The sequence below is a fragment of the Hypanus sabinus genome, chromosome 2, assembly GCF_030144855.1.
Source record: "Hypanus sabinus isolate sHypSab1 chromosome 2, sHypSab1.hap1, whole genome shotgun sequence".
NCBI classification, from domain to species: domain Eukaryota; kingdom Metazoa; phylum Chordata; class Chondrichthyes; order Myliobatiformes; family Dasyatidae; genus Hypanus; species Hypanus sabinus.
Genome location: NC_082707.1, coordinates 106791441 through 106813779, shown reverse-complemented (window position 1 = coordinate 106813779; position 22339 = coordinate 106791441). Strand labels below are relative to the sequence as shown.

The window sequence follows — 22339 nt, the reverse complement described above, 5'->3', positions numbered from 1 at the left end:
CAGATTCGTGCTGAACATTGGGGGGCAAGTGGAGGTTTTCACGGTGGACCAACTCAAACCAGCCCATGTGGACTTGGCGAAGCCGGTTGAGATTCCGGCACTGCGGCGCAGAGGCAGACCTCCCAAACAGAGTCCGGCCCAGACTGTGGACATTGGGGAGTGTATCGTCAGTTCTGGGGGGGGGGGGGTATGTAGCGACTCACTTCCCAGAGCACTCGAACTGGCTCACAAAGCGGCACGTGCCGGCATTGAGGCAGGTCCCAAAGAGGGCACCGAGCCTGCTTCACCAGCAAGGGGAAAAGCCCGCGCACGAGACGGGACTGTGAATACAGTATTCCCGCCCGGGGAGGGCAGGATCAGGAAGGCTTTAAAGCGAGGCCAAAAAGTTTGAATAAACCTCTTTTGTAACTGCAGCTCACCGACTTCATGTCGTTATTGCAGTGCTGCATGTAGCATACCGCTACAATGCCATCTTTGCTGACAATCAACACAAGCATACTTCAAGGGTGTGTACTTAGCCCACTGCTCTACACTCTCTACACTTATGACTGTGGCTAAGCACAGCTCACAAGCGATCTACAAATTCACTGATAACACCATTGTTATTGGCAGTATCTCAGATGGCAATGAGGAGAAAGTACAAGAGTTAGCAAGTCATGTTGAGGATATTGTATACAAAACGTCTGTTAGGCTGTACTTGGAATTCTGGTCACCATCTTACAGGACGAAAGTGGAGTCTTTGGAAAGAGTACAGAAGGAGGTTTACTGGAATATTGCCTGGATTAAAGGATAAGAGATGTAAGGACAGGTTGGACAACTTGGGTTGTTTTCTCTAGAGCACCAAAATCTGAGAGGGGACCTGAAATAAGTTTATAAATTCTGAATCATAAGTAAGGTAGAAATATCAAATACTGGAGGACATGCATTTAAAATGAGAAGGGGTAAGTTTAAAGATGGGCGCGACAACTTTTTTTTAAACACAGAAAGAGGTGGGTGTCTGAACCATCTGCCAGTGTGGAAGTGGTGGAATCAGATAAAATAATGGTGTTTAAGAGGCTGTTAGAAAGGCTCACAAATATCCAGAGTGATATGGATTGTGCCGGCAGAAGAGATTTAGTTTAATTTGGTGTTGTACTTGGCACAGACATCATGAGCTGAAAGGCCTTTTCCTATGTCCTGCAACAGTTTCTAGGACCCTGTCTTTCACCATCCAAGTCCTGCTTGAGTTTAACCTCCCATTTGCTTGATTTTGCACTTGTCTAAGTTAAATTGCTTTGGCCACAGCTTTGTCAGCTTTCCCAGTTGAGCTAGATCCTCTTGCAACCTTAGACAACTTTTGTCACTGCTCACCACACAACTAATTTTCTACATTCCACAGACTTAACCATTGTCACCTAAATCGTTAAGATAAATGACAAACAATACCAATCCAGTCTGAAAAAAACAATCCTCCACCACCACTCTCTATCCCCTTTCACCAAGCCAATTCTAATTGTTCCTGGATTCCATTTAACCTAACCTTCTCAATTTCTCTAACTTCAGTAATTTCTTCCCCCTCCTCTTCTCTTTTTATCCATTCCCAATTCTGGTTCCCCACACACCACTTCTTATCACCTGCCCACCACCCTTTCTTGTATTGGCCACTGCCCTGTGCTATCAGATTTCTTTACCTTCTCCACCTAAACCCTCCCAGCTTCATTCCGGTGTTAAAATTGACCGACCGCCTACCTTCCCTTTCATCTACAGGCTCCCCTCCACCACTTTCTTATTCTAGTTTCTGTCCCTTCCTATCCAGTCACGATGAAGGCTCTAGCCTCGAAACATCAATTGTTAGTTCCACTCCATAGATGCTACCTGACTTACTGAGTTCTTCTAGCGCTTTGTGTTGCTCAAGATTTCCAGCATCTGAAGAATCTCTCCTGTTTAACATGAGTCTACCATGTGGGGCTTGTCAAAAGCTGTACTGAAGACAAAGTACTGTAAGTAATATCCACTGCCCTATCTCATCAGCTCTAATGACCACCTCTTCAAAAGTGCAACAAAGTTTGATAGTGACAATTTCCCATGCATAAAGACATGTTAACTATAGAACACAGAATAGTACAGCACATTACAGGCCTTTCGGCCCACAATGATGTGCCAACTCTCAAACCCTGCCTCAACACCACCTTAAATTCCTCCATATATCTGTCTAGTAGTCTCTTAAACTTTACTAGTGTATCTGCCTCCACCACTGACTCAGGCAGTGCATTCTACACACCAACCACTCTGAGTAAAAAACCTTCCTCTAATATCCCCCTTGAACTTCCCTCCCCTTACCTTAAAGCCATATCCTCTTGTACTGAGCAGTGGTGCCCTGGGGAAGAGGCACTGGCTATCCACTCTATCTATTCCTCTTAATATCTTGTACACCTCTATCATGTCTCCTCTCATCCTCCTTCTCGCCAAGGAGTAAAGCCCTAGCTCCCTTAATCTCTGATCATAATCCATACTCTCTAAACCAGGCAGCATCTCTACCCTTTCCAATGCTTCCACATCCTTCCTATAGTGAGGCGACCTGAACTGGACACAGTACTCCATGTGGCCTAACCAGAATTTTATAGAGCTGCATCATTACATCATGTCTCTTAAACTCTATCCCTGTATTTATGAAAGCTAACACCCTATTAGCTTTCTTAACTACCCTATCTACCTATGAGGCAACTTTCAGAGCTCTGTGAACATGTACCCCTAGATCCCTCTGTTCCTCCACACTACCAAGTATCCTGCCATTTACTTTGTACTCTACCTTGGAGTTTGTCCTTCCAAAGTGTACCACCTCACACTTCTCCGGGTTAAACTTCATCTGCCACTTCTCAGCCTACTTCTGCATCCTATTAATATCTCTCTGCAATCTTCAACAATCCTCTACACTATCTACAACACCACCAACCTTTGTGTTATCTGCAAACTTGCCAACCCACCCTTCTATCCCCACATCCAGGTTGTTAATAAAAATCACAAAAAGCAGAGGTCCCAGAACCGATCCTTGTGGGACACCTCTAGTCACAAACCTCCAACCTGAATGTACTCCCTCCACCACGACCCTCTGCCTTCTGCAGGCAAGCCAATTCTGAATCCACCTGGCCAAAATTCCTTGGATCCCATGCCTTCAGACTTTCTGAATAAGCCTACCATGTGGAACCTTGTCAAATGCCTTACTAAAATCCATGTAGATCACATCCACTGCACTACCTTCATCTATATGCCTGGTCACCTCCTCAAAGAACTCTATCAGGCTTGTTAGACACGATCTGCCCCTCACAAAGCCATGCTGACTGTCCCTGATCAGACCATGATTCTCTAAATGCCCGTAGATCCTATCTCTAAGAATATTTTCCAACAGTTTTCCCACCACAGACATGAGGCTCACTGGTCTATAATTACCCAGACTATCCCTACGACCTTTTTTGAACAACTGGACAACATTCGCCTCCCTCCAATCCTCCGGTACCATTCCCGTGGACAATGAGGACATACAGATCCTAGCCAGAGGCTCAGCAATCGCTTCCCTCACCTTGTGGAGCAGCCTGGGGAATATTCCGTCAGGCCCCAGGGACTTATCCATCCTAATGTATTTTAACAACTCCAACACCGCCTCTCCCTTAATATCAACATGCTCCAGAACATCAGCCTCACTCATATTGTCCTCACCGTCATCAAGTTCCCTCTCATTGGTGAATATCAAAGAGATGTATTCATTGAGGACCTCGCTGACTTCCACAGCCTCCAGGCACATCTTCCCACTTTTATCTCTAATCGGTCCTACCTTCACTCCTGTCATCCTTTTGTTCTTCACATAATTGAAGAATGCCTTGGGGTTTTCCTTTACCCTACTCACCAAGGCCTTCTCATGCCCCCTTCTTGTTCTCCTCAGCCCCTTCTTAAGCTCCTTTCTTGCTACTCTATATTCCTCAATAGACCCATCTGATCCTTGCTTCCTAAACCTCATGTATGCTGCCTTCTTCCACCTGACTTGATTTTCCACCTCACTTGTCACCCATGGTTCCTTCACCCTACCATTCTTTATCTTCCTCACAGGAACAAATTTATCCCTAACATCCTGCAAGAGATCCTAAAACATCGATCACATGTCCATGGTACATTTCCCTGCAAAAACATCATCCCAATTCACACCCACAAGTTCTAGCCTTATAGCCTCATAATTTGCCCTTCCCCAATTAAAAATTTTCCTGTCGTCTCTGATCCTATCCTTTTCCATGATAATGCTAAAGGCCAGGGAGCGGTGATCACTGTCCCCCAGATGCTCACCCACGGACAGATCTGTGACCTGACCTGGTTTGTTACCTAATACTAGATGGAGTATGGCATTCCCCCTAGTTGGTCTGTCAACATACTGTGACAGGAATCTGTCCTGGACACACTTAACAAACTCTGCCCATCTAAACCTTTGGAACTAATCAAGTGCCAATCAATATTAGGGAAGTTAAAGTCACCCATGATAAGAACCCTGTTATTTTTGCACCTTTCCAAAATCTGCCTCCCAATCTGCTCCTCAGTATCTCTGCTGCTACTAGGGGGCCTATAGAATACCCCCAGTAGAGTAATTGCTCCCTTCCTGTTCCTGACTTCCACCCATACTGACTCAAAAGAGGATCCTGCTACATTACCCACCCTTTCTGTAGCTGTAATAGTATCCCTGACCAGTAATGCCACCCCTCCTCCCCTCCCCCCCTCTCTATCCCTTTTAAAGCACTGAAATCCAGGAATATTGAGAATCCATTCCTGCCCTGGTGGGTCTCTGTAATGGCCACTACATCATAATTCCATGCATGCTCTCCGTTCATCACCTTTGTTCCTGATGCTTCTTGCATTGAAGTACACACACTTTAGCCCTTCTACCTTACTACCTTTACACCCTTTATTCTGTTTCTCTTTCCTTAAAGCCTCTCTTTATGTTAGATCTGGCTTTACTCCATTGCACTTCTTTCACTGCTCTATCTCTCCGGGTCCCATCCCCCTTGCAAATTAGTTTAAACCCTCCCGAACCATGCAAGCAAACCTACCTGCAAGGATATTGCTCTCCCTTGAGTTCAGGTGCAACCCATCCAATCTTTACAGGTCCCACCTTCCCCAGAAGAGATCCCAATGGTGCAAAAAGCTAAAACCCTGTCCCCTGCACCAACTCCTCAGCCATGCCATCTCCTCCACTATCATGTAGTGATTGTGACTATCCACAATCAGCCCTTGTCTTTTCAAACAGAGATACATCCTGTCTTTCAGAATCCCCTCCAGTAACTTAACTATCTCTGAAGTTCTGGGTCTCTCCTCTGCACTCCCTTGGCATCTTTCTTTCATTCGCTCTACATTTCTTTCACTCTACATTGATTTCTTGTTCAAATTAGCCAAATGGAGAAATTTCAGATGATCACACAGTCTCACCGTACCTGTGGATATCAGCTGGACATCTGGGTGGATGTACATCAGACCCATTTCAAAAAAGTCACCAGTCCTGAACACCATATCTTCAAATATCTTGAGGGAAATCCTTGGAGTAATCAGCTGCCACTTTTCCTCCATGGGGAAATGATTATTGATGAACAGTGATGGATGTGTGAAGAAGTAAAATTCAACATACCTGCAACAGAAAGATAGGGTGTCTTAATATGATGAGAAGCCTGAGAAATGGCATCAGTTCATTTTGCAGTGTGGTTGGTTTAGAATATCCCTGTGAGTTTGCTCGTCAATTGTCTCTTGTACAAGTGAGATCATATTCCCTACTTAAGACTTCAGCTTCATCATTACTGAAGGAAAATATGGTTATAAAAATAGACAATACTGAAACACTCAACCAGTCAGGTCAGAATGATGTTGGAACTGTAACTATCGGATTTTCTTTCCACATATATTGCCTAGGCAACTGAGTGTTTCCAGCATTTTCTTTTTCAATTTCAGTGTTTGATTTTTGCTCCGATGTGTTTGATAGGGTCGGTTGCCAATGCCAGTGATTGAGGCAGTGTTCTTTAGATGGTTGCAACTTGGCATGGAAGCTTCCTGCTGGTCATTTACTCTCTCCTTTGGATGGTGAGTCACTACCTCTCCAGGATGAATAACACTTGAAGGAGACAGTCGAAGTAGCAGGGACACCGAGACTGGGGGCTGTAAAGATAGAAATTTACATGGTGCTAGGCGCCATGGTAGCATTGTGGTTAGGGAGACACTACTACAGTTTGGGGCGTGCCAGAGTTCGGAGTTCAATTTCTGCATCATTCTCTGTGTGTCCTCTCCACAGAATGCGTCAGAATCAGAATCAGGTTTGTTATCACCGGCATGTGATGTGAAATTTGTTAACTTAGCAGCAGCAGTTTAATGCATTACAAAATCTAGCACAGAGAGAATATAATAAAATAATAAATAAATATATAAAAAATAATAAATATAATAAAATAAAAATAATAAATAAAATGAAACATAATAATAAATAACAAATAAATCAATTTTGTGTATTGAATAGATCTTTAAAAATGTACAAAAAACAGAAATACTTTTTTTTTTAAAAAGTGAGGTAAAAGCTTCAATGTCCATTTAGGAATCAGATGGCAGAAAGGAATAAGCTGTTGCTGAATCGCTGAGTGTGTCCCTTCAGGTTTCTGTACCTCCCACCTGAAGGTAACAGTGAGAAAAGGGCATGCCCTGGGTGCTGGATGTCCCTAATAATGAACGTTACCTTCCTGAGACACCGCTCCCTGAAGGTGTCCTGGGTGCATTGTAGGTTAGTGCCCAAGATGGAGCTGACTAGATTTACAACCTTCTGCAGCCCTTTTAGTCCTGTGCAGTAGCCCCTCCATACCAGACAGTGATGCAGCCTGTCAGAATGCTCTCCACAGTACAACTATAGAAGTTTTTCAGTGTATTTGTTGACATGCCAAATCGCTTCAAACTCCTAATAAAGTATGGCCGCTGTCTTGCCTTCTTTATAACTACGTCGATATGTCGGGACCAGGTTAGATCCTCAGAGATCTTGACACCCAGGAACTTGAAGCTGCTCACTCTCTCCATTTCTGATCCCTCTATGAGGATTGGTATGTGTTCCTTCGTCTTACCCCTTCCTGAAGTCCACAATCAGCTCTTTCGCCATACTGACTCTGAGTGCTAGGTTTTTGCTGCAGTACCACTTCACTAGTTGGCACATCTCACTTCTGTAAGCCCTCTTGTCACCACCTGAGATTCTACCAACAATGGTTGTATCGTCAGCCAATTTATGGATGGTATTTGAGCTATGCCTAGCCACACAGTCATGTGTATACAGAGAGTAGAGCAGTGGACTAAGCACACACTCCTGAGGTGCGCCAGTGTTGAGTGTCAGCAAGGAGGATATGTTATCACCAATCCACACAGACTGTGGTCTTCTGGTTAGGAAATCAAGGATCCAATTGCAGAGGGAGTTACAGAGGCCCAGGTTCTGCAACTTCTCAATCAGGATTGTGGGAATGATGGTATTAAATGCTGAGCTATAGTTGATGAACAGCACCCTGACATAAGTGTTTGTGTTGTCTAGGTGGTCCTAGGCCGTGTGGAGAGCCATTGAGATTGCTTCTGCTATTGACCTATTGTGGCAATAGGCAAATTGCAGTGGGTCCAGGTCCTTGCTGAGGCAGGAGTTCAGTCTCATCATAACCAATCTCTCAAAGCATTTCATTACCATTGATGTGAGTGCTACTGGGTGATAATCATTAAGACAGCCCACATTATTCTTCTTAGGCACTGGTATAATTGTTGCCTTTTTGAAGTGGGAACTTCCGCCTGTAGCAGTGAGAGGTTGAAAATGTCCTTGAATACTCCCGCTAGTTGGTTGGCACAGGTTTTCAGAGCATTACCAGGTACTCCATAGGGACCTTCTGCCTTGTGAGGGTTCACTCTCTTTAAAGACAGTCTAACATCGGCCTCTGAGACAGAGATCACAGGGTCGTCAGGTGCAGCTGGGATCTTCACAGCTGTAGTTGTGTTCTCCCTTTCAAAGTGGGCCTAGAAGGCATTGAGTTCATCTGGTAGTGAAGCATTGCTACCATTCATGCTATTGGGATTCACCCAGGTGCTCTGGCCAAAGATGTACTGGGTAGGTTAATTGGTGATTGTAAATTGTAGGTTAGAGTCAATCGGATTTGTTGGGGGTTGCTGGCGTGGTGTTACTTGAAGGGGCTGGAAGGACCTCTGTGCTGTATCACTAAAGTAGAATAAAAAAAAAAATTGTCTTCGTGCAATTTGAGCCTTGGGCAACAGCCTAAACCAGGGGTCGGCAACCTTTACCACTGAAAGAGCCATTTGGACCCGTTTCCCACAGAAAAGAAAACACTGGGAGCCACAAAACCCGTTTGACATTTAAAATGAAATAACACTGCATACAACTTTTTTTTGCCTTTATGCTATGTATAAACAAACTATAATGTGTTGCATTTATGAAATCAATGAACTCCTGCAGAGAAAATGAAATTACATTTCTGCATGCAACAAAAACATTTTGAACTCCGAAAAAAAGACGTTGGGTTGAAGGTTACTTTTAAGTAAAATACTCAATGTCTGTTTGAGTCCTTCTTGTATTTATGAAAAACGCCGAACTTAAATTGTCCGCCAGCAGCAAAACAAAAATAACGTCAGCCAGCTGTCAACCTGAAAAATAAAAGGACTGAACAATGAAAAAATATGAATATACGTAAAATAATAGGCAATTAAAATATTTATCATACTTGGTTAATGGGATTTCTGTTCCTGGACCTCAGCGCTCAGCGTCTGCACATCAGGGCTTTATGACGTCACCTTCATCTTTACGCAGGATCGCAAGCTGTCATCTGTGAGGCGTGTGCGATGTTTGTTTTTAATGAAGTTCATGTTGGAGAACACCTGCTCACATACATATGTGGATCCAAAAATCGACAGGACTCCAAGCGCATACTTTTTAATGTTTACATAAATGTCGGGGATAGCATTCCATGTTTCGAACACAAGTTTGTCTGGTTTGAGGTGGTTTTCAATATCACTCCATTTGTGATTCTGAGCAAGAACGGCCTTCTGACGGGCAACATCTTCAAGGTCTGCTGTCAAGCGTCTAAACTTGGACACCTATACGTCTTTGTCGGCTATGTCGGCCAGTTCCATCTCAAGATCAGGTTGACTCACACCTGCCAATGCAGTCGTATTCAGTAGGGATGGATCGATGCTTAGGGGAGTGACCGGGAAGGATAATGTGTTTTTTACCTCTCTGAACTCACAGAAGCATTTCCCAAATGATGTTTGCATTGTGATGATTGCAGAATGTAAATAGTCTGAATTTATCATGTCATGAGCTTGTTTGAACTCTCTCAAATTGGGGAAGTGAGACAATGTGCCTTTCTGTAAATCTCTGGCAAGCACTGTCAACTTGCGCTCGAATGCCAAAACATCCTCCAACATGTGCAGGGCTGTGCGTCCTTTCCCCTGAAGAGCTGTGTTCAGCGTGTTCAGGTGCACTGTCATGTCTACCATGAAGTGTAGCTTTTACAGGCACTCTGGCTGTTCCAGCTCAGGAAAGGTCAAAGTTTTCACTTCTTCCAGACACGCGACAAATCGTTTCAGCACCTCCCCTCTTGACAGCCACTGGACTTTGTTGTGCAGCAGGAGATCAGAATATGCACTTTCCAGCTCGTCCAGTAACAAACGGAATTGACGGTGATTTAAACTTTTTGCCATTATTTTATTGACAATCTGAATGACAACATCCATTACTTCTGTGCATTCCAGAGGAAATGTTTGAGCGCACAGTGCCTCTTGGTGCAAGATGCAGTGAAAAGTCAGCAGCTTTCTGTCCAGGGACTTCTGCAGTAAAGCCACAAATCCCTTGTGCACTCCTGTCATGCTTGGTGCCCCATCAGTAGCTACTGACACCAGGTGGGTGGTCTTTATTCCTTTGGCTCTTAAACAATTCAAGACAGCCTCACAGATGTCCTCCCCCCGTGTTTGGCCTTTTAGAGGTATCAACTCAATCATTTCTTCCTGTGGCCTGGCAGAGTTTACATACCGGCGGAACAACGCTATTTGTTCAATATCACCTTTGTCTTTAGAATCGTCACAGGCAATCGAGTAGGCCACAGCTGAATTGATGTCTTTAATTTACTGTCTTGTGATGTCTTCTGCCATTTTTATGGTTCTGTCTTTGACAGTCTTTGCAGAGAGGGGCATATCCCTGATTTTCTGCACAATTTCACTCTTGTTTTTAAAGCCCGTGAATAGATGTCCTGAAATCTTAATGAAAGATTCTTTTATATATTCACCATCTGTAAACTGCTTCCCATGCCTGACTATTTCCTGAGAGGCAACAAAATTAGTTGATTTTCCAGACTTCATCCACTTCTTGAAATGATTTTTGCTCAGATCAACCTTCCGCATCAGTTCCGAAACGGCTTTTTTTCTCTCATCTCCATCTGGATATTTTTGAGCAAAGGCTGCGTGTTTATTCTGGAAATGTCTTGCGACTTTTCACTTTTTGTTGTTTGCTAGTTTCTCATTGCATGCTAAGCATACCGGTAAACCAGTCTCGTCAGCAGCGAAAGCAAATGAATCTGTCCACGTATCATTAAACGTTCTGTTTTCTTCAGTCACTTTTCTCTTTTTAGAATTCTCTATAGCTAGCCGACCTTGGATCGAAAAATTAAAGAAATTGCGCACTGGCGGGTGTCAGGCATTGGCAGTGGTGACGTATATTAATAGCGACAAAAAACACGTTTTATTTAGATTGTACAAGATCACCATAATCTTCAAATTTAGAATTACATTTCGAAAACTAACAAACTAACATAAAATACATTTTAATTAAATACTCATCATTTATCTTCCAAAGCCACAGGGAGCTGCAGCGCAGAGATGAAAGAGTCGCATGCGGCTCCGGAGTGGCGGGTTGCCGACCCCTGGCCTAAACCAAGTTATCCAGATTACCTGTGTGAATCCAAAGCAATGTTCATTACAGTATGACCAGACTTTCCTTACAGTGGTGAATCCAATGTTTTTATTTATCTTATTTAGAAATACAGCATGGAATAGGACCTTCCAGTCCTCTGAACTGCGCCACCCAACAACCCCCGATTTAACCCTAACTTAATCATGGGACAACTTATAAAGGCCAATTAACCTAAGTGTTTGGACTTTGGGAGGTACCGGAGAACCTTCAGAAAACCACGTGGCCATGGGGAGGATGTACATTTGCTTTCCCTCTGATATGATCCTACAAAGTACCACTTCCATCTTCACACAGCAAGTCCTGAGACCTGGTGGCTGGTTCCCTTCAGCTTAGTGGCAAGTCTCCTGACCTAAAAATTCCTTCTCTCTAGCTCCTGTAGGATTCCAACTAGACTGTGTGGGACTTGCACTGTCCCATGGGCCAAAACCAGCTTGACTGCTCTTGAGGACTGGACTAGGTCTCCAGAAGGTCTCAGGTTTTGTCATGGTCCAGTCCGGGAAGTCCATGTTCCGGCTCACGGTCCGGTCCCTGGACTCCAGACTCTGGGTCTTCTGGCATTCCCTTATCTCATTTGGGCTTAATCATTATTGATCGAAACCTCACTGATCGAAATTCATAATCCCAAAGCATCACTATAATCTGTGAGACCCTAAAACACGCTGATCGAACGTCATAATCCAGAGATTCACTATTATCGCTGAGACCCTAAACCGCACAGATCAAACCTCATAATCCCAAAGAATCACAATTACCTGTGAGACCATAAACCCCACTGATCGAAACTCAGAATCCAATGATTAACTATTATCTGTGAGACCCTAAGGCCCACTGATCGAATCTCATAACCCAAAAATTCACTATTATCTGTGAGACCCAAAACCCCATTGATCAAACTGATCGAACATCATAATTCCAAAGAATCACTATTATTGGTGAGACCATAAACCCCACTGATCGAACCTCATAACCCCAAAGATTCACTGTTATCTATGAGACCCTAACCCCCACTGAATGAACCTCATAATCCCAGACATTCACTGTTATCTGTGAGACGCTAAACCACAGTGATCGAACTTCATAATTTAAAGATTCACTATTATCTGTGAGACCCTAAACCCTACTGATCGAAACTCATAATCCAGAGATTCACTATTATCTGAGAGACCATAACGCCGGATGATTGAACCTCATAATCCCAAAGAATCACTAGTATTTGTGAGATCGTAACCCCCACTGATGAAACCTCATAAACCCAGAGATTCACTATTATCTGTGAGACCTTAAACCGCACTGATCGAACTTCATAATCCCAAAGAATCACTATTATCTGTCAGACCCTAAACCCCACGGGTCGAACCTCATAACCCCAAAGATTCACTATTATCTGTGAGACACTAACCCCCACTGATTGTACTTCATAATCCCAGAGATTCACTATTATCTGTGAGACACTAAACCCCACTGATCGAACCTCATAATCCCAAAGACTCACTATCATCTGTGAGACCATAAACCCCATTGATTGAACCTCATAATTCCATTCAGTATTTTCTGTGAGATCCTAAACCCCACTGATCGAACGTCATAATCCCAAAGAATCACTATTATCTGTGAGATGCTAAACCCGACTGATCGAACGTCATAATCTAAAGATTCACTATTATCTGTGAATCCCTTAAACTCACTGATCGAAAATCATATTCCCAAAGAATCACTATTATCTGTGAGACCCTAAACCCCACTGATCGAACGTCATAATCCAGAGATTCACTATTATCTGTGAATCCCTTAAACTCACTGATCGAAAATCATATTCCCAAAGAATCACTATTATCTGTGAGACCCTAAACCCCACTGATCGAACGTCATAATCTAAAGATTCACTATTATCTGTGAGACCGTTAACCTCGCTGATCGAAAATCATAATCCCAAAGAATCACTATTATCTGTGAGATCCAAAACCCCACTGATCGAAACTCATAACCCAAAAATTCACTATTATCTGTGAGACCCAAAACCCCACTGATCAAAACTCATAATTCCAGTCAGTTAGCTGTGTGAGACACTAAACCCCACTGATCGAACGTCATAATACAGAGAATCACTATTATCTGTGAGACCCTAAACCTCACTGATCGAACTTCATAATCCCAAAGAATCACTATAATCTGTGAGACCCTAAAACACACTGATCAAACGTCATAATCCAGAGATTCACTATTATTGCTGAGACCCTAAACCGCACAGATCAAACCTCATAATCCCAAAGAATCACAATTACCTGTGAGACCATAAACCCCACTGATCGAAACTCAGAATCCAATAATTAACAATTAACTGTGAGACCCTAAGGCCCACTGATCGAATCTCATCACCCAAAAATTCACTATTATCTGTGAGACCCAAAACCCCATTGATAGAACTGATCCAACATCATAATTCCAAAGAATCACTATTATTTGTGAGACCATAAACCAGACTGATCGAACCTCATAACCCGAAAGATTCACTGTTATTTGTGAGACCCTAACCCCAACTGAATGAACCTCATAATCCCAGACATTCACTGTTATCTGTGAGACGCTAAACCACAGTGATCGAACTTCATAATTAAAAGATTCACTATTCTCTGTGAGATCCTAAACCCCACTGATCGATACTCAGAATCCAATGATTAACTATTATCTGTGAGACCCTAAGGCCCACTGATCGAATCTCATAACCCAAAAATTCACTATTATCTTTGAGACCCAAAACCCCACTGATCGAACCTCATAATTCCAAAGAATCAGTATTATCTGTGAGACCAGAAACCCCACTGATCGAAACTCATAATTCCATTCAGTTTGCTCTGTGAGACTCAAAACCCCACTGATCGAACGTCATAATACAGAGAATCACTATTATCTGTGAGACCCTAAACCTCACTGATCGAACTTCATAATCCCAAAGAATCACTATAATCTGTGAGACCCTAAAACACGCTGATCGAACGTCAATATCCAGAGATTCACTATTATCGGTGAGACCCTAAACCGCACAGATCAAACCTCATAATCCCAAAGAATCACAATTACATGTGAGACCCTAAACCCCACTGATCGAAACTCATAATCCAGAGATTCACTATTATCTGAGAGACCATAACGCCGAATGATTGAACCTCATAATCCCAAAGAATCACTAGTATTTGTGAGATCGTAACCCCCACTGATGAAACCTCATAAACCCAGAGATTCACTATTATCTGTGAGACCTTAAACCGCACTGATCGAAACTCATAATCCCAAAGATTCACTATAATCTGTGTGATCCTAAACCCCACTGATCGAATGTCATAATCCCAAAGAATCACTATTATCTGTGAGACGCTAAACCCCACTGATCGAACGTCATAATCCAGAGGTTCACTATTATCTGTGAATCACTTAACCTCACTTATCGAAAATCATATTCCCAAAGAATCACTATTATCTGTGAGACCCTAAACCCCACTGATCGAACCTCATAATCCAAAGATTGACTATTATCTGTGAGACATTAAACCCACCGATCAAACCTCATAATCCCAATGATTCACTATTATCTGTCAGATCCTAAACCCCACGGATCGAACCTCATAACCCCAAAGATTCACTATTATCTGTGAGACACTAACCCTCACTGATCGAACTTCATAATCCCAAAGAATCACTATAATCTGTGAGACCCTAAAACACGCTGATCGAACGTCAATATCCAGAGATTCACTATTATCGGTGAGACCCTAAACCGCACAGATCAAACCTCATAATCCCAAAGAATCACAATTACATGTGAGACCCTAAACCCCACTGATCGAAACTCATAATCCAGAGATTCACTATTATCTGAGAGACCATAACGCCGAATGATTGAACCTCATAATCCCAAAGAATCACTAGTATTTGTGAGATCGTAACCCCCACTGATGAAACCTCATAAACCCAGAGATTCACTATTATCTGTGAGACCTTAAACCGCACTGATCGAAACTCATAATCCCAAAGATTCACTATAATCTGTGTGATCCTAAACCCCACTGATCGAATGTCATAATCCCAAAGAATCACTATTATCTGTGAGACGCTAAACCCCACTGATCGAACGTCATAATCCAGAGGTTCACTATTATCTGTGAATCACTTAACCTCACTTATCGAAAATCATATTCCCAAAGAATCACTATTATCTGTGAGACCCTAAACCCCACTGATCGAACCTCATAATCCAAAGATTGACTATTATCTGTGAGACATTAAACCCACCGATCAAACCTCATAATCCCAATGATTCACTATTATCTGTCAGATCCTAAACCCCACGGATCGAACCTCATAACCCCAAAGATTCACTATTATCTGTGAGACACTAACCCCCACTGATTGAACTTCATAATCCCGGAGATTCACTGCTTTCTGTGAGACCCCAAACCCCACTGTTCGAACCTCATAATCCAATGATTCACTATTATCTGTGAGACCATAAACCCCACTGATCGAACCGCATAATCCCAAAGACTCACTATCATCTGTGAGACCATAAACGCCACTGATCGAACCTCATAATTCCATTCAGTATTATCTGTGAGATCCTAAACCCCACTGATCGAATGTCATAATCCCAAAGAATCACTATTATCTGTGAGACGCTAAACCCCACTGATCGAAAGTCATAATCCAGAGGTTCACTATTATCTGTGAATCGCTTAACCTCACTTATCGAAAATCATATTCCCAAAGAATCACTATTATCTGTGAGACCCTAAACCCCACTGATCGAACGTCATAATCTAAAGATTCACTATTATCTGTGAGACCGTTAACCTCGCTGATCGAAAATCATAATCCCAAAGAATCACTATTATCTGTGAGACCCTAAACCCAATATCTAAAGAGTTCCAGCTCACCCTCAGTATTTATGTCCCTTAACTCAAAATGCATTGATTAGGAAGTAATGTATTCAGCTCAATATAGTGTAGAGTTCAATTTTGCTGACAACTACTAAATGATAACAGGATGTAAACATTACTTTTTTACTTTCCATATGATTTCGAGTTGTATTCAAAGAATTTTCTGAGGGTGCTACCAATGATCTGTAAGTTACTTCCAGTTACAGCACCTTCTGTACACAAGCAAACATTACAGTTTACACAGCAAAACAAAGATATTCGAAGTTCCACTCTGAATGTTATGTTGTAGGTTCCTGAATTCATCTTGCATTTGTGCACACCGTGGCTCTGAGTACAGTACATTCAATATCTATACAGTTCCAGCTCACCCTAGGTATTTAAGTACACAACTTGAACTGAATATGCATACAACAGAAAGGACTTCACTCAGCTCAATAGAGTGTAGAGTTCAGTTTTGCTGAAAACTACTATGTGCTAACTAGATGTAAACATTATTATTTTACTTACCATATGATTTAGAGCAGTATGCAACCAATTTTATGAGTTTGAACCAATGATCGAGAAGTTACTTTCAGTAACATTGTTCCCCACCCCGCACCTTTAACTCCTTCCCCCATTCTCCAACCCACCTCTTCTTCTTGGACACCCTGCTCTGTTATAAGACCATAAGAATGAGGCGATTTGGCCCATCGAGTCTGCTTTGCCATTCCATCATGGCTGATTTATTATACCTCTTAACCGTGTCCTCCTGCCTCAGTCCAAGACCTTTGACACCCTGACTAATCAAGAACCTATCAACCATCGTTTTAAATATACTGAATCACTTGGCCTCCAGAGCCATTTGTGACAATGATTTGCACAGATTCACTTCACTTTGGTTAAGGAAATTCCTCCTCATCTCTGTTCTAAATGAATGTCTCTCCATTCTGAGGCTGTGTATGGTCACACTCAGACTGCATGACCACACAGTCTTGACACCATGTTCCACTTGACTTCGCTGGATCTTTTCACCACTAACTGCTGACGAGTCTTCAGCACTTCTTTCCTATTCAAACCTTACCTCCTTCGAACACATTCCCCTCCAGCCTCTTTGATGCAATCCCAATCTCAGCATCAAATTTGCAGAAAAAAGTGGTGGCATTGTAGTCTGGTGGACTGACCACTAGCTTACTGAGGGGCAGGCAGCAAACTCTCAGACACCTTCTCTTATTTGCCCCTTGAAAAGGACCCCACTCAGGACCATTAGAACATTGTCTCTGACATCATCACAAATATCAACTAATGAGGACATCGCCCATCCACTGCCACCAGCCTTATAGTTTCCTTACCCTGCACTGTTCATTTCTACCTCCTACACAAGATCTAAAGGCCTGACTGTTTGGGTACAACCACTGCTTCTGCCTGCACTTGCCACACTAAACTCATGTCTGGATACCTTGACTCCATTTTATCCCCCTTTATTCAATCCCTTCTGACTTATATCCATGACATTTCACATGCTCTCCTCACAATCTGCAAGTGCCCTCGCCTTGATCGTCTCACTTTCACCTTGCATGTCCAGTTCCTTAACACTTCTACCCCCATCAAGAATAGCAACCTGTGGAAGCAAGCTTTTACATATACTTAAGGCAGAGGTTGATAGATTCTTGATTGGTCAGGGAATGAAGGGATACTTGGAGAATAATTCCATAAAAGGAGGAATTAATAACTCTTTAAATTTTTTATAAAATTCAGGAGGAAAACCATCTTCTCCTGGTGATTTATTACTCTGAAGTCATCCTAAAGCTTCTTCAACCTCTTTTAATGTAAAGGGCATATCTAGTCCTTTCTGTTCTTCCAAATTTAATTTTGGAAGGGTTATTTGTGATAAAAATTTATCTATCTCAGCAATCTTATTTTGTGATTCTGATTGATATAGTTCAGTATAAAAATTTTTTAAAGTTTCATTAATTTCTAAAGGTTTATAAGTAACCTTATTTACACTTGTTCTAATTGCATTTATTGTTTTAGAAGCCTGTTCTGTTTTCAACTGCCAAGCAAGAATCTTATGTGATCTTTCACCTAATTCATAATATTTCTGTTTAGTTCTCATAATTACTTTTTCTGTACGATATGTCTGGAGTGTATTATATTGTAGTTTTTTTATTAACAAGTTGTCTTCGTTTTTCTTCTGTCATATATCTTTGAGATTCTTTTTCTAACTTTATGATATCTTTTTCCAATTGATCTATTTCTGCCATGTATTCCTTCTTAATTTTAGATGTATAACTTATAATCTGACCCCTTAAATATACTTTCATCGCTTCCCATAATACAATTTTATCCTCAACTGAATGTAAATTTGTATCCAACAAAAACTGAATCTGTTTTTTCATAAAATCACAAAAATCTTGACGTTTTAATAAAATTGAATTAAATCTCCATCTATAGATCGATTCCTCCTTATCCATCATTATCATTGTCATTATCAAGGGGGAATGATCTGACAGTATTCTTGCTTTATATTCCACACTTTTCACTCTATCCTGAATATTTTTTGATAATAAAAAAAATCAATCCTTGACTAAGTTTTATGTCTATTTGAATAAAATGAATAATCTCTTTCTCTTGGATTAATTTTTCTCCATATATCAATCAGGTTTAAATCTTTCATTCATGATAAAGTTAGTTTTATTACTTTTGATTTTGTAGCAACTTTAGTTGACCTATCCAAAACTGGATCTAAACAAAAATTAAAGTCTCCACCTATTAATATTTTATCATGTGCATCAGCCATGTTCAAAAAAACTTCTTGTATGAATTTTGCATCATTTTCATTTGGTGCATAAATGTTCATAAGAGTCCATAATTCTGAAAAAATTTGACAATGTATAATCACATATCTCCCCACAGAATCAATTACTACATTTTGTATTTTAATTAGTAAAATTTTATTAACCAAAATTGCAACTCCTCTTGATTTTGAATTAAATGAAACTGCAATGACATTTCCAACCCAATCTCTCTTTAATTTCTTATGTTTTGTTTCTGTTAAATGTGTTTCTTGTAAAAAAGCTATATCTCCTTTCATTTTCTTAATATATGTTAAAACTCTTTTTCTTTTCACAGGTCCATTAAGTCCATTAACATTAAAACTTTAAAAATTAAGTAAATTAATCATTCATAATACCTTGGGAACTGTTTAAAATTCTCCATGTTGCTATGAGTCTCTCCCCAACCATCCAGGCAAAAAAGAAGAAAAATAGAAGAAAGGTAACTAATATATAGGAAAAAAAAACAAAATACCTCCCCCACTAATGTTGCGAATAAAAAGAACACAACATTACACCCCCCATTTTACGGGTCATGGCAATTGGCATGATTGTACACGTGAAACTCGCAGCCATCGATCAGGAGCTCCTCCAGCTCCCCCGCAAAAAAAAGAAAATATATTAGTGAAGAAAAAAAAGAAAATAATTAACATCTCTACTCCCAATTAATACTCAACTTTTTTTTTCCTTATAAATGTCCGTCAAATCCAACCTTATCATTATCAATGTCTTCATCATTAGTCCACTTCATTTCTATAATTCTTTACTCCTCCTCGTGGACATCAGGTAACTCTTGTACAAATTTCTCCGCTTTCTTCATTATCCAGGAAAATGATCAAATTTGCTGGGTAGCTCAATAAAAATTTATAGCCCTTTTCCCATAAAGATTTTTTCACTGGATTAAATTCCTTCCGCCTCTTCGGAAGATCGTAACTTATGTCTGGATAAAAAAAAAAAGTCTTTTCCCTTCTATTATCAATGGCCCATTTCTCTTTTTAGCACCTTGAGTAGCTGCCTTCAAGATCATTTCTTTATCTTGGTACCTTAAGCATTTTATCAAAATTGATCTTGGATTTTGATCTTGTTGAGGTCTTGGTCTTAAAGCTCTGTGTGCTCTTTCAATTTCAATTACTTGGCTTCCTTCTTTCATTTCCAAAATTTTCGGAATCCATTCTTGAAAGAATTTTATTGGATTTTCTCCCTCTGTGCCTTCCATAAGACCAACAATTTTAATATTATTTCATCTACTAGAGTTTTCAGCGCATCTATTTTTTCCAACATCCGTTTTCTTTCTGTTGTCCAGGCAAGATTATTGTCTTCTATCTTATCTATTCTTTCAGTCTTTTCTTCCATTTTACTTCCATCTCTTTAACTTTATTATCCATCTTCTTTTGTTTTTCCACCACATTATCGAGTGTATTCTGCATCCTTCTTATATCTGTCCTTACAGCTTTTAATTCATTCATCATATATATCAGGATATCTCTTATGTCTCCTTTAATCTCCTCTTACTTTTCCTCTTCTTCTTCCACTGTGTTTCCCAAAGAGTCTGATTCCACTTCCGATTCACTTCCAATCATAGTTGGGATTTGTAGTTTTGTTAATATCTGTTCATGCATACTTGTTTCTTCGCGCATGTGTTGTTCTTGCTGTTTCTTCTTAGAGACCGCTGACATTGCTGCAACTTCCTGTCCCACATCATCAGAAGTGCCATGCACTTCGCCGGGAGGAGATCCAACTTGAGTCTGAGGCTTCGCCAAGACGGTTAGGCCTTCTTCCCTGCCGATTTGCGCAGTCTTCGAAGTAGTAACTTACTTCTGTTTCGGTTTAGAAGCCATATCAAAAAATAATCCTGAGTTGCTTATAAATAGTTTCTAGTAGGTATTTGTTAACTCTTCTTCATTTAAACCCTATTTCATTACTTTTTACGAAGGAGCTGGATTCCCAACGTCTCGACCCTACGTCATCACGTGACACCCCCCCCCCCCCGCTACAAGCATCTGTAAGGACAATACACACCCATGCAATTATCTGTTTGAACTTCTTCCATCTGGCAGACGTTATAAGATTTTCTATGCCTGCACTTCCAGACTGAAACATAGTTTTTTCCCCAGAGCTATAATTGCTCTGAACCAATTGATCAAGCATCTTCCATAAATTTGTTATATTGCTACTTTTAATACTGGTTTTATGGCTGTCATGCATCTGAGTTGCGCTTTTGTACTGTTGGATGTTGCTTGTACTGGCTGGTTACTTGATTTTATTTATTGTTTATTTATTTTATTTGTTGTTTTATAGCATTGAGTACGAGAGTTGCAAACTCATTTTTGCTGTATTGGTGCATGGCAAATTGTACCATGCAATGACAATAAAGATATTTCATTTCATTTTCATTTCACTTAGTTCCCTGGCTTGACAGAAAGGGTTAGGGTTATCCCTTTTAACAAAAGTGCCAGTGCTGCACAACACAACACAGCATACCATTATTGTACAGCTATGAACTTGCCTGTACAGAGATATCTATGCCAAACAATGATGGAGTCAAAGACATTATCCCAAGCTGCTGACTTTCTAGCTGTGCTACAAATGAGGATAGATGTTGAAGTCCTTCAATCATTGTACACTCTATACTTCTGCTGCTACTCCTTCCGAGTTCAACTTGTTAGCAGTGACTCATCAAAAAGCAGTAAACTGTGGGAAATTTCTTTGCCATGTTTGATCTGACAGTTCAGGGATAAGGCATTGTTAAGGACCTCCAAAGCCATTTACACTGGGTATCTACTTCAGGTAGCCATATCCTATTGGAGACCATGACAAACGCATGGTGTTTCCAAGACATGACCAATTCCAAGAGAATGAATTTGTCTACTTTGTCTATCATAATCCCCAGTCAAGGTATTCTGAAACATCATGACTACCAAAGCCTCCATACCTGTCTTCAGTCTCTCTGATGTCTATCAGCTTTTTCTGTATCTGCAGCAGAAGCATTTCATATCTCTCCTGAGACACTTTGACTGACACTTCCAGTTTGTTTCTAACGTCAGCTAGTTCTTTCTGGAGCTGTTGATTTTCCTGTTCCAATTGCCTCAGAGATGAAAAGTAGCCATCCCGAAGGTCCATGAGTGAACAATTCTGCTGAAATTGAAATGAATGAAAAATATATTACCTTTATTCTTCCCTATAACTTCTGAAGACAAATAACTAACACAACTTATCAATCATTTCATTCTTCAACTGATAACTTCAGCAAGGCCTTTGACAAAGTCCCATATGTTGGCTAGTCGATAAGATTCAGTCATTTGGCATTCAAGATGAGGTTGTGAATTATATCTGATATTGGCTTCAGGGGACAAGGCAGTGAACGGTAGTACATGGTTGTCTCTCTGACTGGAGGCCTGTGACTAATGGAGCACCAAAGGGATCGGTACTGGGTCCATTGTTGTTTGTCATCTATATCAACAATCTCAGTGTTGCTCTTTGGGAGGACAAATCAGGGTAGGACATACATGGTGAGCGTTAGGGCACTGAAAAGTGCAGTAGAGTAGAGGGATCAGGAAAACAGATGCATCATTTCTTGAAAGTGGCATCACAGGTAGATAGGGTCATAAAGA

At 41.0% G+C, this 22339-nt stretch overlaps 1 protein-coding gene across 1 annotated transcript in view; it reads right to left on the bottom strand.

Annotated features, from left to right (window-relative positions):
- LOC132403803 (kyphoscoliosis peptidase-like) overlaps nucleotides 1-22339 on the bottom strand; it is a 48454-nt gene that overhangs the window by 9421 nt on the left and 16694 nt on the right. Inside the window, exons 3-4 of the mRNA XM_059987504.1 lie at nucleotides 21661-21863; nucleotides 5448-5638 (exon numbers count right to left, since the gene is read on the bottom strand). Of these exons, the coding sequence (XP_059843487.1) occupies nucleotides 5448-5638; nucleotides 21661-21863 (394 nt within the window). The remainder of the gene's footprint in view (nucleotides 1-5447; nucleotides 5639-21660; nucleotides 21864-22339) is intronic.